Here is an 18,832-nt window from a genome sequence, read left to right on the forward strand (position 1 = left end):
TAGCCTATCGGGCGTATTTAAAATTGTTATGGACAGAACAAAATTATGTCGAAATGCGAAACACAAATGCAACACAACGTGCAGCAAAACATAGAGTATGTTAAATCAATTCCACCAGAAATCGTAAAGACTGCACTAGGTCAAATTTAGCCTACTATAAGGTTATAAAAATAATTAATTTGACAGGTGCAACCTTTATAAGCGTTTGAATTGTCAAGCCAGAAAGCAAAAAATAATTTAAGTCCTTCAACCAATGATGGATTTCTCCATGTGCAATGCCACGTCCCTGTTTATAAGCACCAATAGAAGAGGACCCAGAACAGGGCAGGTATCTGTTACCTGAGTCACGTGGGTGGCAGACAGGTAGGTGCACACAAAAATAAGGAACATTCAGCCATTACGAGGCTATGAGGGGTGCTACCTGTTTTGCATAGGTTCTCACGCAATCAAAAAAGTCACTAAATACCTGTAGCGAGTGAAACACACCTAGCTTTGGACGTAGGTGTCTGTAGGTGTGGGTTGACTGGTTTTCTTTGGTGGATTTATTTTCTGGATTGCTGTTCCTTTAGGGTGGATTCTTTATTCGAGGTGCGTTTAGAGTAGTTTTTTCTTTCTATCCTTAACATGACGACGAATATAGACAACTTGGTGGTGTTATTTGCCACAACATCTGGTGCCAGTGGGGATTTACTGGGGTCAGACGAAAAGGAACTCATTCAGTTGGTGTGGCAAGTTGTGGACCTGGCGAACAAGAAGGTATTTCTGAAATCTATTCTCCTTTGTTGTTCCGAGTGTCTTAACATTTGGGCAAGGGGTGTTTCACAAAACACCCATTCTGCACATGCCGGTTTATTGCATTGAACGGCATAACCCGTTTCTGAAATTAATTTCATATAGCAAGTATTGTAGCCTATATTTTTATCTCCATGTAGCCTGTCTGGATTCATATCATACTCACTTCTCTCTTTTGAGGGCCACACGGAAACCACCCGTCTTTTTACAGCCCTTATTGTCTGGAGATGATGTATTTTAAACTATTTTATTTAGACTGGGAAACTGAATGAAGTTTTCATCAGACCTAAACATTTGGAATTGACGGACGAATGTAAAGAAGAAAGTGGGGTTGCCGAAGAAACCATCTCTTCAGCCGAACCTTTGGGAAATGCGTTAAACCAGGTGAATGTTTGTCAAAATTATCATATAACTCCTTAAAACGGATGAGTAATTGGAAAAAAATGAGGGAAAGCAGAACCTCCCTGATGTTGGACCACTCCTATGTTTTGGAATTCATTGCTCTTTTTCGCTATTTATTCATGAGAATAACCTCATGATAATAATCTGGGCAAAATATTTATAGTAATCTCTTAGAATAATCTTTGTCAAATGAACGCTAAATGTAAATATTTACATTAGTTACACTTGTGTAACTAGTGGATTGTTACGAGATGATTTATCGACAGTTAGTCACAATTAAGATTCACAACTATTATTTTGCTCTCACAAAATAATTGTGCTTAAAGCTAAATTGGAATTGATACCTGACAATATATATTTAAAAATATTTACATGGATATTTTACTGTGAAGGATACAAGTTCAGTTTTACTGCAAAGGTGCTGTCACACTTAGGAAAGGTAGTGAGGTCATGTGAAGCAATGGATCAAGAGTTGAAGGCAAATATTTGAATTTGAATAATGTGAAGATGAGCAGCCATTGTGCTTTGCTTAAGGGCCTTTCTGGAAGCCTCCCTGGAACAGAAACTAACATGAAGCCTATATGTTCCCAGCTGTATTATTAAATCTTTAAATTAAAACACATTTTCCTCAGCTTGTTGTTATAATAATAATAATAATAACAATAATAATAATGTGCAGCATGTTTTAGATTGCATACTAAGATATATCATGTTCACAAATGAGCTGGAAACATGTTTTAGGTACCCTAAAACATATTTTAGCCTTTTATTTTGTTATTTGTCAAGGCATGATGATGCAGAAAGCACACACATACATTCCAGGAAAATAAAACTGAAAGCCCCTTCTCTCTGTGGTTTGCAGTTTAATCAAAGGCTCATTGCTGAAGTGGATGGGGCTTCCCTCTGTTTATGCACTGATGGTCAGCTTCATGTTCGTCAAGTTATTCACCCTGAAGCTTCAAGCAAGGTAAAATATGCCCCCATTTTCACGTCTTTTCAATGTGCACAATTGATTGGCCTGAACTTTAAAAAGTAATATTCTAGTGCTGGTGTTCATTTTGTATGTTTGTTTACTTGTGTGTGTGTCTGTGTGCATGCATTCATGTGTATGTGTTGTGTGTTTGTGTGTATGTTTGTGTGTGTGTTATATAACATTAAATTAATCAAGAATATCATGGCAAAAGTATGTTTTTGGAAAAGCATGCCTGCCCTCAATGCACTGAAACTGAACCACTCCTTAATGTTCCAGTGTGCACTTCTCTCCCCTGCATATTGCATATCACAATGCTTATACTTAAACTGTCCTTTATAACACTCATAGCACTGCATTCAATAATTAAAAATCAAAGGAGCAAAAATTGAGGAATATATAATTAAAAATGAACAAAGTAATAATTTTGCCATGTCATTAATTATTAATGATGTTAATGTTAAACTAATTTAGTTAAATTCATGTTAAACTGAAGAACTGTTCTTCCGCTTGCTGTGATTTCATAGATTTTTGTTTCATTACAGAATATCATGCTGCCAGAATGTTTCTATTCCTTTTTCGACCTGCGAAAAGAATTCAAGAAAAACTTCCCTTCGTCAGCAGATTTGAAGGATCTAGACATTCAAGTCATGGCAAACTGTATCCTTGTTCTGTGAAACAAAACCATGTTCTGCTCAGGGTGCTTAAGTTCCCATGCGTAGACATTTTTTTTTTTACTGTGAGGATTCTCACATTTAAATTGAACTTTCCTGTTGGGCATTCCTGTTCAGTGGAAAGGGGAACACGTAGGTCACAAAGTGAAAATCAGCGTGCTCTTTAATGCTGAATATAAAACCGCCATTTGGTGTTTTGTATTTGTGGATTTTATATTTGTTCAGATTCAGTGCTATGGGAAGGCTCACTAACAGGTCATATTAAAAGTACAGTGTCCTTTTAAATATAATATTTCCAAAAAAAAATGGACGGGGGCTGTGTTTGTTCTGTTGCGTGGTGCTTGCTTTTTAAGACCTGTTATTGAGAAAGATAAGGGTATGGGAATTGCCCTGTGGCACTGAGGGTGTTTTTATACTTGTGTAGTATCGGGCCTTCAGGTGCTGGTCAGGGGAAGAAGACTGAATTACACACAGGGTGTTGGCTCATGGAGTGGGGGGTGGGGGTTTGAAATGCAAATACAGAAAGGTGTTTCAAAGCCTAGTGTGTTTAGCCAACAGACAAGCCCTTCACTCCCACCATATAATAAACCACTGCAGGTTGGCTAACCAAGTGAGGCCTGGATGCAGGGCCTCAACAAAGGCATGATGTACTTTATTCAGAACCAGAATCAGACACAGATCAGTTGCTTATTAGGGGGATAAGTTCAAACTGACCACCATGCTGTTTTGATTTAAACTGTATAATTATGCAATGTTTTAAATTAATTGAACTGACTGCCAATTTAATGATAATATACAATTCACTATTCAGTAATTCATTACAAATTGATGACTGGGTACAAATACAGTTTTTGATTGAATACTCTCAATTTTATTTGTAGGGGAAACGGATACTCTTATCTGTATTAAGAGGTTTTGTAATAAATAATCCTTTACATTTTGTACTTGAACAGCCAAATGACTTATGTTTCCTACTGTTCACTATGCTAGTTCGTAACTCTCCTGTTCTCTTGCTGTTCTCCATAAATCTCTAGCGCATTGGTTTTAAAAGGACAAAAATGATTGAATGAATTAGGGAGAATGATCTTTCCCTTCCTGCAACAGAACAGTAGGAATTTCTCCCTCTTCCCGCCTTCCCGTCTTCCTTGACCAGGATTACTCTCAGATCTGAATATAACCACAGACTCATCAGCCGACACGTCTGCAGCACTGAATGTCCAGTCTATGGCCAGCATTGTCCTTGCACTTATCTCAGAACCTGTCTGTAAGTTCACCCGTTCATTCATACGTATATTGGGCTGGGCTTGCTGACAACTTGAAACTTTCTGTTAGTTTTAATTATTCCTCTTTGTCGTGTTTCACAGGTTACAATTTCACCCATCCTGAGAGAGTCAATGAAAAATTTGAAACTGGCACTTGGTAAGACAAATACCTTTTCTACTCTTCTATGTCCAGACTCATGACTAATGATAGAACCAGATTGCGAAGCAGTTCATTCTCAACAAATCATTGTCAAAGATAAAGAATAAGGGACTGAATCCTCATTTCTGCATCATTTATTAAAACTTGATAGCTGAAATTCTGATTTTAAAATAGTGACAAATGTCAAACCCTTTTAGACCTGTGTCCTGATGTGTGTAGAGGAATTTTAGATTTCTCTGACAGCCTGATGGATAAGTAATGGAGACAATCACACAGAGTGCTGTGAAATATCAGGCATGTTATGGGAAGTGTGTGCTTGAGGGTACACGTGGTGAGGCCTGTGCGCTGTGCCTGACTCCCACAGCAGTAAGATGGAGAGGGTGGATGACAACACCGTGATCCGGGCTCGAGGCCTCCCCTGGCAGTCCTCAGACCAGGACATCGCCCGTTTCTTCAGGGGTCTCAACATCGCAAAGTGAGTTCTCTCAGTGCCATCACCATGTCTGCCATTACCACACCTGCCCTCCTAGACCCGAGTGCCCTCGCTTCAGCGTCTCTGTGGAACCTTCAGTGGAGCCTCTCTGATGTGATGTATGTGTTTGTGGTTTCCAGAGGGGGAGCAGCACTGTGTCTTAACGCCCAGGGCCGGAGGAACGGGGAAGCCCTTGTTCGGTTTGTGAATGAGGAGCACAGAGACCTAGCCCTGCAGAGACACAAGCACCACATGGGGAACCGATACATAGAGGTCTGTCCATCTGCCACTGCTTTCGATTCCAATCTCTCCTTTTTTTGGAAGCCGCGTTCAGTTAAAAAACAGACCCACACACTAACACAGGGGTGGACAGTGAGGGCCGTTTCCCTTCCTGATGGTCATACCAACTTCTGGCCTAAATGACTCAGTTAAATGTTGTATTTTCACCATCTGAAATTTTAGCTACGTTTCTTGATAAGTGATAAGTTTGTGAGATGCTATATGAAATATTTTACTGTGATCTAATCTACACGTGAATCAGTCTTAGTGTATACAGCTAATTTAACCAGCTTATTTAACTAGGGTAGCTGGTGGAAACTAAAACCTGCAGACTCAGCTGCTCTCCAGGATTGGAATTGCCCACACTTGCTCTAACATCATAGTTTTGATTTCTTCACAAATCGTTTCCATCCCAGTTGGATTGATTTGGGAATTATTTCAGCCTAATATATAACCTTTGTTAAAGCGTTTGTCTTGCTTTACCATTTGTCAACATTAATGCTGGAGTATAATGTGTGTAATGCCCTGCTTTATAGGTGCTCCTAAAAGTTAGAAAATTACTTCTGGTGAAAAAGATGGGAAGACCTCCTGTTAATACAAAATGTACATGTACTTGTAGGCAGGAGTTATTGCATCTATTCCTGTCTTGTTATGAGTTTCTGGAATGTCAAATCAACTTTTTGTAACTGGAAACTTTATTGCTGTTTCAGGTATACAAGGCAACCGGTGAAGACTTTCTCAAAATAGCTGGAGGTACTGATGATTTTTCTTTCTTTGTTAAAGTTAGTAGTTTTTGCCAGGTGTTGAGTGTTACTCAAGGGAAATATCTGAGTAATTGTGCATTCTGGTTTCATTGCGTTCTTCTGATTTCAGATTATATTTGTTGCACTGAGGTCGGTCAGGAAGCCTCATCTGAACCTCACCACAAAAAACAACAACAGCGACGGCACATCAAACGGCTCACCGGAGCGTCCTCTTTCTCTCCCCAGGCACATCGAACGAGGTGGCCCACTTCCTGTCCAAAGAGAACCAGATTATTGTGCGCATGCGAGGCCTTCCCTTCACTGCCACGGCCGAGGATGTGCTGCTCTTCTTCTCTCCCGCCTGCCCCGTCACCGGGGGTAAGGACGGCATCCTCTTCGTCAAGTACCCCGACGGCCGGCCCACCGGGGACGCCTTCGTGCTCTTCTCCTGCGAGGAGTACGCCCAGAACGCTCTCAAGAAGCACAAGGAGATCCTGGGGAAGCGCTACATCGAGCTGTTCAAGAGCACAGCGGCAGAAGTGCAGCAGGTGAGGATGGGCTTTTGACCCTACATGCTCTGGATTTGAGTAGTGACCCCAAAAACTACTCCATGATGTAAGGGAGGGCCAACCCTGATCCCGGAGAGCTACATTGTCTGCTGGGTTTTCCTTGAAAAAAATCAACCAAATTAGACCTAAGTGAGAAGTTAACTGCACAACCAGCTGTGTTAGTTGGGCAATTACGTGCTGAGTGACAAAGCAAAAAGCAGACTCTATGGCTGTACGGGAACAGGGTTGGCCACCTCAGCTGAAACTAAACCTGTTACCACCAGGCCTGATGGGCTGGGCTGGGGAGTCCTGGAGATTCAAGTCCCTTTTCGATCAGACTGGCAGCATACCAGGAGAGGAGATGTCTTCTCTAGAGAGCAACTTTAGTGAAGCTGATAGGGAGAATCAGAAGGAAAAATAGCCCGTTTTGTTCACTGCTATTTGTACTGTCTGTTCCAGTTGAGTGAAGATCCTCACCTGCTTGTCACTTCACTCTGATTTGCGTTCGCAGAAGTGTTGATGTAGTTGCTTCCTCATCTGATAAGACCGAACTCAGGGGACAGGTGGTTATTAGGCAATACTGAGGCAGAGTTGTGCAACAGGATGTCTTTGGCTTTGACTGGGAATGGATGTAATCTGTTTAATGACTGAACAAAAAGAAAGTTTTCAGCTTGCTGCCTGAAGTCATTCCAGTAGTCCAGTTTGGCGCTAACCTGTACTCATGTGCTTAAACGCCAACACAGATTGACAATGCAGGCATAGAGATACCTCAGGTTTAGTCATTCCCATCCTATTGGAACAAATTAAGAGCATCGGTGCATTCAGAGCTTTGTTTGCTTTACCTCTTTGTTTGGTGACCTCCTGGATTGTCGTTGAAGAATATTGTGCAAACAACTTCCACCACTTGAAGCTGTAAAAGATTAGTTCCTGGCCACAAATAAACAAATTTCACTGAATGACCCGGTTTAGCCAGTGCTGTCACCCCAAGCATTCCATTATAATTCGTTTTGACAGCTGTAACTTTTTATTTCAGTCCGCTTAAGCACACAATAGACCTTACAATGTCTCATGTTTAAATCAGATTTGTGTAAAGCTCACAGTATAAAAAAAGGAATGCACTTTCCCGTATCACGTTATTGGAAATTGTATACTGTGGACAAGTCTCACAGTCACTATATTCAGAATGTACTGTAAGAGGAAACTGGGAGGGAGCGAGCAAAAAACCATCTGCGCTGGCTTTTATTGTCCTTTTCCAGGACAGCAAACAACTAAATGTCCTGTTGGCAATGCTTCATGGTTTCCTGACTCAGCATCACTGGAGCACCTGAGGTCAACTGTTTTGAATCTTTTTTTTTGGAATTTAGAATGTGAATTTGCCACGATTGGATGATGGATAATGCTAGTCAAGAATTGGCGAAGGAACCCATTGCCAGACATCCCAATGAGCTGCAGGCCTTGGTTTTTAAAATGAGATTCACAGTTCCTCACTGCACATTTGTATGTTCCTCTCCAGGTATTGAACAGGTACACATCAGCCCCCCTCATCCCCATCGCTCCCGCTCCCATTATACCTGTGCTACCTCAGCCCCCCTTCGTCCCCCCGCCGGGAGTGCGAGACTGCGTCCGTCTGAGGGGGCTCCCCTACATCGCCACCATCGAGGACATCCTGGAGTTCCTGGGGGAGTTCACCGCTGATATCAGGCCCCACGGCGTCCACATGGTGCTGAACCAGCAGGTACGCCCCCCCTCATTTGGTACAGTGGCAGCACAAATGTTTTATTCTGATTGGTCCAATCATGCAAGAGATCTTCAGTGACTCACACATGACACTACAGTTTAATCAGGGTTTTATTTTCCTGCTAGGACGGTTGAAGAATGTACCAGAAGCTTTAGGGTGGCCACCTGCCTGGAGCCGATTGCGTCAGTTTTATTGTTAAATCAATGCAGCCGCTCTCCGAGCTGTTCAAAGTCAAACTCGTTTTGCTGTAGGAAATTTTAAAACGTCTGACATAGTTTTACAAAATTCGGTATTGTTGAGACTTGAGCCTCATACCATAGTTTACTGGCAAGTGTTTTACTGCTAAACAACAGCTCGTAGTCATGATGTTTTTTCTGGGAGAGCGTATTGTGGTTCATCTTTAAGTCGAACTGAGATTTATTTGGAATAGCCGCAGCAGACCATTTGTGGGAAGGGAACAATAGCTAAGAGGTTGCCAACGACAACCACCGGTGCTGGCTGCAACCTATTGCTGAGGAGGTAGCCCCCACATGACCGTGTCCTGTACGTGCTCATTTTCTCACAGGGCCGGCCTTCCGGGGACTCCTTCATCCAGATGAAGTCAGCGGAGAGGGCCTTCATGACAGCCCAGAAGTGCCACAAGAAGACCATGAAGGACCGCTACGTGGAGGTGTTCCAGTGCTCCGCCGAGGAGATGAACATTGTGTTAATGGGGGGCACGTTGAACAGGAATGGCTTGTCCCCACCGCCATGTAAGTTACGACGTAAGTTTTGCTGGGGCTCTTGGCGCTTCTCTGAGCTACATGCTGGTAGGTGTTGGAGCTACCCTCTTTTTTTGAAATCTTTCATTTTTCCGGGTTCTTTTTGATTCAAAACATTACCAGGGTGGAACAAAGTATCTCTGCGGATCAGCAGGATTCTGGGATTCTTGGAAGTTACTCTGATGCTTTTGCCTTTTAAAAAAATCTGCCAAAATTGATTAAGCTGCTATTGATTGGTATTTTTTCCCTTCTCCTTTTAATTTTACACCTATTTGTTTATTAAATGTAATCATGACTTGATAATCATGATTACATAAATATTTTGTACTTTAAAACTGATAATAATCATTGGTAAACATAAAAATCCTGAAAGCAAATTTTTAAGAGTAACTTCTGTTTTGTTTGGTTTAGGTCTACTCCTCATTCAATTCTCTTAGCGTATAAAAACCAGAGCGCTTGCCTTTTGAGACCACAATAGTGACAAGCACGTCTTATATGTTACCTTGTGAAAATAAGCTACAGTACATTTGGAGTCATTTTTATGATGGATAACAAAGCTAAATTTGCACATTGACAAACACAAATGGAGCAGTTGCTTGTGGCTATTGTAGCTTTTAGAAAGGTAAGCATACCTGGGCTCTGATGTGTGTAGAGGAATCATGGTGACACTGGTCTCATCCCTGAGGCACATGGGTGGGTAACTGGTGAGGGTGGGGCTCTTTTTGGAGGCCCTGAGCTTAAGGTAGGGGGATTAAGTGGGAAGGTCTTGCCATGCCGGTGTGCTTTACAAGGGGAAATGCGCTAGCTCACAAACACTCATTTGTATGTAGAACAGGACTTACAGGAATCCCCCCATACTCTTTTACAGTTGGAAGGACCTGCACTGAAAGGTGCCTTCATTGTTTGTGGGTATTGGTTCTTTCCATTGTGAGAGGCTTTCTTGCATGAGCTTCACCTGAATACAAACAATGAACCAAGTGTAAAAGGATGGTTGCTTTGTAATTTAAAGTTTCCATTGCTACGTTGCACAGAAATACACAACACACACTCTATGGATTTCATTTCACTAACCCATGTGTAGTTTGTTCATGAAACCCAGAAATAATAGATATAATGCATCATAACTTCAAGATATTTGGAATTAATTAGAAATTGAAGCATAATCCACACTGTGTACTCAGAAAAGGCCTTTCCAAAATGTACTCTTTGCTCAAAGGGATTTTAAATGATTTGCAGGTGTTTGAACTTTCTCTTATTTCATCTTATTTCATCATCAAAAAAAAAAAATCAGCCATTTATAATCAGGTCTCCTGGGGGCAAAGCACGTCAAAAAGCCTAATAAACCAGCCAACCGATGGGAGCACCGGAGTCCTCTGGAGTCTGACATTTTGACCCCTCTGTCCCCCCTCCAGGCCTCTCTCCCCCCTCCTACACCTTCCCTCCCCAAACAGCGGTCGTGCCTGCAGACGCCACGGCCCTCTATCAGCCCCAGGTTCTGCTGAACCCCCGCCCCATGCAGCCCACCCCTGCTTTCTACCCCGCCAGTGCCCAGCTCTTCATGAACTACACCGCCTATTACCCCAGGTAGGCAGCAAACACTCTTTTCTTTTTTTTTGGAGGATATTTAATTTTGAAACGCATATTGAAAAGTCTTACTTTGCCTTTAGGGGGAGGTGTGCTGACAGATTTGACATCATATTTGACATGATATTTTTCTAAAATATTTCTCAGTTTGGCAAGCTGTCGTATGGTAGGCATTGGTGCATTCCATTTCTGTCCCCATGATGTAACACCACCAGAGTGTGCTCGTTATTGGCTTACACTGGTGTCAGTCTGGGCGTGTGCTCCTTATTGGCTGACACTGGTGTCAGTCTGGGCGTGTGCTCCTTATTGGCTGACACTGGTGTCAGTCTGACCCAGGTAGAGTGTATGTCAGTCTAAGGCCCAGCAGTGGGGAGTTTTTCAGGCCTTTCAAGAAAAGTGGAGCTTTAATGAAATAACAGGTTTGTCAAGAAATCTTAAGGGACAACTTGACATTTCAAAAATGGAAAAGGACATCTTACAAGTCACAAAAATGGCCCAAAGTACATTTCAAGACTACATTTAATATTAATTTAAATGTTCAACATAAAATAATCTATTAATGTATTGTTTACATAGTATTAATACCAAATGTATGTCTCTACAATGTAATAAGTTCATTTCTATTTCAGCGTGGTATTTTTTTAGTATGAAATATAGTAGCAAAATATTGTAATCAACACTGCAATATTTATGTAATATTTATGTTTTTAATGTTTGAAATGTAACTTGGCTTGTCAAGAAATGTGAACCCATGGCCATTTAAAGAAAGAAAAGGAGACCAATTTAGCATTTTTAAAATTCATCTTACTGTGTAATAAAGATTGAAATATCATATTGTTGATATATTATCATGCAGTGTTGATACGTTACATTGCATACTAAAATAACTAGTTTTATCCCATTATGAAACGGACATTCAAAAACTATATTCTTGATACATTACTAAATTATACACTAAAAGAATGCTTTGGTACTATTGAATATTGTTCAGCTGTTCTGAATCAGTTTATCAATTTCCTTATCAGTGATTGCTCATACAGTTTAGCTGTAACAGATAAGCAGTCTGAAAAGAGGGAAACGCATTGCTCTTTGGCTCAGATCTATGCTTGCAATACAGCTCCAGCATAAACCGGGTAAAAACAAAGCTAAAATGAATTCATTACCTTGCCGGATAAAGGAATGGTGTTGCTGCAGGTTCCACTTAGAAGTTTGTGGGTCGGAAAGGGCGCGTGGTAAGGGTAGTTAATGACTGAGCCGCGGTGTGCTAGCTGAGCCGTGTGTAAACAGCAGGGGAGACTCAGATGTCCTCCACACACGATGCGACCGCCACCACCGCGATGAAGGTCAGGCTGCCTCCATTGCAGACACGGTGGCCCGCTGGCCCAGAGAGGGGCAAGCCTGTGCTGGTAGACATGGTGGCTCTCAGTGTGGGTATATTGAGGTGACCTGTATCCAAAATAATGCCTTTACTTCATTTCACTGGGGAGTTATGAGCCTTTATGTATAAACTGGCAACTTCTGGAAGCAAAATTTTTGGTTTTGAATATTGCTATGAGCACAAATTCCTGCATCTGGTGTGACTCAGCAGGTTACAGCTACTTGTTACAAGTATACTGGTTATGAGTGTGATAATTGTTCTTTGTCATGGTAACATGGATGGGCTGTATTATAGTGCATCAGAGTGACCATGCTGTCACTTTATAGGTTTCTTCAGGTTAACCAGCTGCCCTTGCTCCTTGTGCCCTTGGGCCGAGGAGATTCTTGCCAAGAAACTGGTCAGCCTAGCAATATGGCATTTGCATTGGTTTAGAGGATGTTCCTCCTTTGGCCATGCAAATGCCATGCAAACACAAATATGTAAGATCGCCTGCTGTTCAGTAATGAACAAACTTCATTTATGCTGGAAAGTTTCCTCCTATTTTTAAATGCACCCATCCCCCTTGGGAAATGTTGGATGAGCTTTATTTAACTTCTGTCATATTATCGTGCAATTAGTCCTGACTCATAGCAAGCAGACGTATATTTATGCTACCCTCAGAGAGCTGCGGTGTTGTTTCCGAGTCTTAACAGGTCCTGAGACATAACTTATTGCTATCATCTCAGATGGCCGGTGTAGCGCACTGTCCACTCTCACTGTCTTATTCTAGCCAAAGAGACCCAAAATAAGTGGACTTTGCATCAGTACTATTTATGGTTGACCGATATGTTCGATAATGTGCTCCGTACCAACACCTTGTGAATCAGAAGAATGGTTATGTTATGGGTTAATTTTACATTCTGTTTTGGTGACATTTTATTTTGTCCTTTCTCTACCACCCCCAACCCCCTCCCCAGCCCCCCTGGCTCACCAACCAGCCTGAACTATTTCCCCTCCCACACCAGCGCTCCCACCTTGGGGGCCCAACCCGGAGCCTTGGTCAGGATGCATGGTCTGGCCTACAACAATGGAGTCAAAGAGATCCTGAACATCGTCCAAGGCTACCAGGTATGTGCTCTTGCTGCCCAGCAAACTGCTAAGCTTAATTGTAAATACTCACTTGAACCACTTGACAATCAAGGAATTGCACATACAGAGGTGAAGGCAGCTTTGACTGTCATTTTCCAACAATAAATTCCTCTTTGACTGCTAATGCAATCTGCTGGGGAAAACTGTTCTTTTAACATTCCAACCAAGGAACCTCAGATAAGATACTGAAGGAAGAAGGGAAGGCTAAACAGTTGCTGCAGAAAAGCTTGGTGAACATAAGACGACAAAAAAAAATGCGCAACGTGGTTGCATAACCAAAAAGGCATTTTCATAATGTGCCCAAGGCCTCTTTTCAGTGTCAGTATGTCTGCACGCAGAAGCTAATATGCTGCAGTGTATGCAGTAGACCCCTCTCTGTGGTGCCCTTTCTGTGCATATTGAAGGCAAACAGATCAGTTATTTACAAATCTATGGAGTCCTTCCATTATCATATTTGTACTTCCTTGCTGTTGCAAAACAGGTTTTCTGTGCCAGGTCTCCTACTTTCTTCTACTTGTCCAGCTATTATCTAGGGTGGAGCACACTGCTGAACAAACTAGCTTGTGTGGGCATGATTTCATAATGTGCTTTGGTTTAGTGTTTAAAATAACAAAGCTACTAATTTAACTGGTATTTATATGACAAGTACACATCTGGCAAAGTGTCAATGTGTCAGGTGTTGAAGAAAGAGTCATTTTTAAATGCTCTTTGGGAGAAAATCCCGCATAACTGGTAATATTTAATAAGGAAGGAATTTTGAGACTTGTCCATTGGATGAAAGATTTTTATTTTGGGACAATGTGTAATGTAATGGCTCAGTGTTTTATTTTGGTTTCAGCACTTTTGAAAGGTCTTGAACAGTCTTCTTTAGGGTATTAAAAGGTTCATAAGGTTTTTCTGTGGGAAATTGTTTTTGGATGTAACACGCATTTGTAAATATGCAATTTATTCATAGTCCTTTCACTCAGTACTCCCTTAGGGTCCCTTTCAAACACCTACAGTCAAATATTTATCGAATCCTTTTATTTTGAAGGAAAACTCCGACTTATTTCCGTACCTTGTTTGCCATTCCTATTTTACAATACATGCAATACAATCCACCATACTGCATCATAGAAGAGCTCTTCATTTCAGAAGACTCATTCCATAGCTAAATTACCATATGGTTTTATTTGCATCTGTTGCCCACTGGCAGCAATATATAATATGTGTTTGCATTAGAGCACCACTGTGGAGATTCTAGACTATATCTGTCATTCAGTGCAATATTTCTGTTCAAACTTACACCATAGTACGCATCTGAAGATGGACTTGTGCACTCACATGACCAAGCCAGGAAATTACTTGCTCATCCCCAAGAGTGGGTTTGCATTTAAAGAGGCCCTGTCAGGCACAGCTCTGCCCTCAGAGGAGGCGAAGGTAAGGTTTCCACGCGGTCACACCAGCGGGGGTCAGCGGGTCCCCTTTCTCACCGTCCTTTTCGGGGAAACTCCAGTGGTGTGGGCTTATCCGTGGATGAACTGATGTGAGGTGTCAGCCCCCCCCCCCCCCCCTTTCATTCTTCATTCAGTGTAGCTCTTGATTTGCGCTTTGCGTTTCCTGTTCAGGTATGCTGTGCTGGTTATTTGTTCCAGAGAACACTTATGCACCTAATTTGGAACACACAAGAAAATAAATGACCCTGCCCAAACTGTTTCTGGCAGCAACAACCTCAGGCCTTTTGGCACTTCAAAGAACACAGTTCAGCAAGTCGCATTCCTTTTTGCCAAAGGCAACAATGGGGACTCATTAAACCACAGCTTCCATGAACAGGAGTGGCGTTGGTTGTTAGGTGGTGCTGTAGCTGGTTGTGGGTGTGGCGCGCAGTAGGCCACACAAAGGTGATGGTGTAGGGGAGGGTGCCCAACCTCCTTCTGTGGTGCTGGGACACGGTCTTCCGTCATGACGTAGGTACATCCCATTCGAAATGCTGACCTTTTCTTCCTCCCTGTCCCCTCTCTTTTTGTTCAGAGTCCTCCTGAATCTATGGCTCTTGTGAATAGCCTCTGTGGACAGCCCAGTAGCAGCGATGCCCTCGTGACCCTCCCAGCTTTACTGTCAGCAAAGCAGTCGCTTCAAGACAGGGGCCACATGCACCTTGGGGGCCCCTTCCTGGATCTGCAGCTGCTGTAGAGCTGGTCACAAACACTGAGGAGCCCCCCCCACCTCACACCATCTGTGAGATGCTGGACTCCCTCCACAGAGAAATTACAACTGGGGGAATTTAGTCCCTAGCAAATGTCCCACTGGATTTTAATGTCATGCTTAGGTATGCAAATCATTTAAGCTGTCTATTTATGTATAAATATATGTAAAAGCATAAATATATGTATAGTCTACCGATTTAATGTGGCTTTCTGCCAAATTGCTTTGTTGTAAATTGCACAGTGTATTTTTTAAACATGTTAGAAAAGTTATTACCAAAGGCAACGCATCATTTTTTTTTCTATGCAAGAAGTGCCAGTTGTCTTTGTTTTTTTGTTTTGCTTCAGAAATCTTTTTAAGTCTAATCCTGCGCAAGTGCTGTGTTCGTGCTACGGTTTATGTTTCGTTCATGACACGGTCATTCAGCGGGTTGGACTGCGAGGATGTAAAACTTGACGAGTTCACACACTGTGTGTGCCAAGTGAGAGAACGATTCATGCTACTGCTTTATCCACTGGCTTAAAAGCTGTGATTTAACAACCCTGTCTAAAGTTCTCTTTGTGGTTTGCATTGTGAAAGCAGCCACTATCTGTGTTGTGCTTCAGTTATTTTGTTTTTATTATTTGCCTATCTGAAGAATTGGCTCTCAGGAAGGTTTTGTTTTCAAGTGTAGATATAAACCTCAACATTATCTAACAATACATTCTAGTGTTTCTTGATATTTCACTTTTTCACAGTAGCCTTTGCCAATGTATCAAATTGTTACCATGGCTGCTTGTATCACCTTTGATTGCCATAGATAGCTGTAGAGAGAAGAAGGACAAGATGCACCAAGTTAAACTCATTTTCAAAATACATGTTGCTGAAGATTTTTTTTTTTCATTTTTAGCCAAATATGCTTGTAGTCATAACCTTTTTTTCCTGTTGACAGTTGTAGAAAATGCTGTATTGCATGATGAAGTTAAAAACAAGGGCTATACTTATTCTATAAGATGTTTACATACTCTGCCAAAACCAATGCACTGCTGAATCCAGAGTTTTCTATAGAGTGTATTTTGTCTGACATACAGATACTTTTCCCAAAATAATATCTCCTCCTACAGACATTAGGGGCATGCTGTGTTTCTTTTTGTGCATGAGGCCTTTTCTGATTGGTGTAAGTGTCCCATGTGACTGACTTGGACCAATCAGAGATGTGTATGATCGCAAAGGAAAAAAGCACCACACCCAAATACTGGGCAGTAAGTGTTCCTGAACAATATGAATCCAGACCCTGAATGATAACTACAGACTTGCAAAGAGAGCAAATGAAATGTTGCTGTATTGACTTCAAACTTTGACCTTTAGTAGCTGACTAGCCTGTATATTAGATTTACTGAGTTTGTATACCACTCTGGCATCTTTTTTTACTTTTCTATTGTATGTACAGGCAATAAATTACAATAAGACCCTATTCCACTTTGAAATATTCAGGTCAGGAACAATATGTATCTACAGTATACTGTAGTTTAATCCTTTGCATTGTGAAGTAGCCATAAATAATGCGCATGTCTAGTTATTATTATAAATTGTATCTTAAAAGATTTAGGAAATCTATTGTTCATAACCACAGGAATGTACATAAGCTTTGGTCAGTATATTTGATCAGAGTTGCATGCATATTGAAGTAGATAGAGCTATATTGTTTAGAAATTGTACATTTCCTGTAAGGACTATGCTACAAAGAATGCAGTCATGTCTGGCAACCAAGTATCTGGACATAATGAGGAAAAACCAGAACAATAATAAAAAAACATTCATTTTAAATTTGGTTGTGTGTGAAGTTTTGCATGTTTCACATTGCCTGAATAGAATCCAATGTTTGAGCTGATGTGCTGAGCATCAAATGTGACATGTTATATGTATGCTAAACAGAATCTGATGATGGGACAGTATATAATTTAGGTAATTCATACCATTTGTATTGATCTGCTTCAGAAAATATCCACCAGTAGCATAAATTATGTGCGTAAAAGCAATGTAACTTATCCCATTGTGTCTATTTGTCTGTTTACATCTATGTCACACATCTCAGGATTGACATGTGCAACTGCATACTAGTTGCACACATTACCTTGAATTGTAAACTTTGCTTGTTTAAATAGATATGTCATTTTTAGGCTCTATATAACAATATGTTTAGTAACTACTCTTTCACGTGAAACCGGTAATTCAAGAAATTAGCTTGGAATTTGCCTACCGTCATGTAAGCTGCAAATATCTGCACTTACACGAAACAGTGTGTGCTCCACTAGTCTTCTTTACTGGCATGCTTTTAAGATAGGCCATGCACATTTACACTAATGTTTATATTACATTAATACCTCAATCTAATCACCAGTGTCTACTACCAGCCCATCTAGTTTAGATAATGATTGATAAATCTGCATGGAGCTTGCCCTAATACTGCTTAAAGGGAACAGACTCCAGAGCTGGCTGTGGTACTTATTTCAATCAGTTCCTTTATGTTCTGATACTGATGGTGTGTAGAATTTCTGTTCCACGTCACATATCATAGAGCTATATTAAACACTTGTCTTTATTCAAATTGTGAGTCTTGGTTCTGATATGGTCTCTGGTCCCCTGGTCAAGGGGACTCATTTTCAGCTGGCATTTTGCTGCCATTTTGTTGAAAATATTGAACAACTTTTCTGTGCTCATCCACAGTAAGACTGGCTTGCTAAAATATTATCCATGCAACAGCTGAAGAAGAGGCAATGTGGTCTGTACCAAAAAAAGAATCTGTTTCAGACGTATTCACACTTGGAAAACAGCTCTTGATTTGTTGGGTGAGGAACAATTATGTGTTCCTAGTTGGTTTGTTCTGGGTGAATTTCTCTGCATATCTATGCATGCACAAGTTCTGTAACCAGGAAATTCCATTCTATAGATCTTTGATTACCCAATTCAAAATGTTTCCACTACTATTTAATGGCCACTTCCAAATTTATAAATATACCATTGTTTTAATCTGAACCATAGGGCACATAACTTTTCTAAAAATATTTTCCTCAACTGGATATGGAATGAGAGTTGCCAATGATTTGAATTTTAAAAGGCAAATGAAGGCAGCCTGAAGCAAGAATCAGCTCCTGCATGCAATGCGGCACAGACCATAAATTTATAAGGAGTGTTCCCAGCTCAAAAGCAGAGAAAAGAGGTTCAGTTCTCAAACTTTCAGCCGTGGAGAGAGAGAGAAAAGTCATTTTCGCCACTTCTCCTTGAATTTTAAAGATGATTTTCTAAAGATTTAAACATAATATTGACATTTTATGGAAATGGGTTTGTATGTATTAGGCCCATCTCTGAAGGCCTGCTTTTCCATCATGCAGGAACAATAATAGTATTTTAATCTAGAATCTAGATCCTTCTAGATAATCTAGAATCTCCTTCTGCTGTTACCCACACCCAATGAAAGTATTAAACCTAATTTCTCATTTTACAATAGCAACTGTCATGGAATGCAGTTACTATATTTTGGTAATCTGAATGAGGCATGCTCATTTACTCAGGACTTGTGGACATGTAGATATGTGAAATGTGTCATATACACTTTCAACAAGGCCTGCTGGGATCAAATGACAAACATCACTTTCCACAGCATATTCCCTAAATCAACTGCCATGTAGATTTAACAGAACACCCATATCAAGTAGAGGGGACTGCTGGGTGGTACATCCAGCTCCAACACTACCCCTTCCACCTGCAGTGGCAGTCC

The 18,832-nt window shown here is 41.1% G+C and overlaps 1 protein-coding gene across 6 annotated transcripts; it reads left to right on the forward strand.

Annotated features, from left to right (window-relative positions):
• Positions 1 to 349: 349 nt before the first annotated feature.
• On the forward strand, positions 350 to 16,881 carry esrp1 (epithelial splicing regulatory protein 1). Of its 6 annotated transcripts, none has more exons than XM_064340043.1 (16): positions 352 to 756; positions 1,048 to 1,176; positions 2,057 to 2,161; positions 2,710 to 2,824; positions 4,004 to 4,102; positions 4,203 to 4,257; positions 4,625 to 4,735; positions 4,873 to 5,005; positions 5,722 to 5,764; positions 6,001 to 6,302; positions 7,816 to 8,037; positions 8,606 to 8,804; positions 10,214 to 10,385; positions 12,768 to 12,870; positions 14,184 to 14,310; positions 14,902 to 15,041. In XM_064340043.1, exons 1-15 carry the CDS (start codon positions 625 to 627, stop codon positions 14,265 to 14,267), a joined length of 2,004 nt encoding a protein of 667 aa, XP_064196113.1. In that variant the 5' UTR covers positions 352 to 624; the 3' UTR covers positions 14,268 to 14,310; positions 14,902 to 15,041. The 6 variants fall into 6 exon arrangements, with proteins under 6 accessions (XP_064196087.1, XP_064196078.1, XP_064196070.1 ...); XM_064340034.1 differs by having other exon boundaries at positions 8,606 to 8,792; positions 12,720 to 12,870; XM_064340025.1 differs by having other exon boundaries at positions 354 to 756; positions 12,720 to 12,870.
• The last annotated feature ends 1,951 nt before the right edge of the window (positions 16,882 to 18,832 follow it).

The sequence above is a fragment of the Anguilla rostrata genome, chromosome 1, assembly GCF_018555375.3.
Source record: "Anguilla rostrata isolate EN2019 chromosome 1, ASM1855537v3, whole genome shotgun sequence".
Taxonomy (NCBI): Eukaryota; Metazoa; Chordata; class Actinopteri; order Anguilliformes; family Anguillidae; genus Anguilla; species Anguilla rostrata.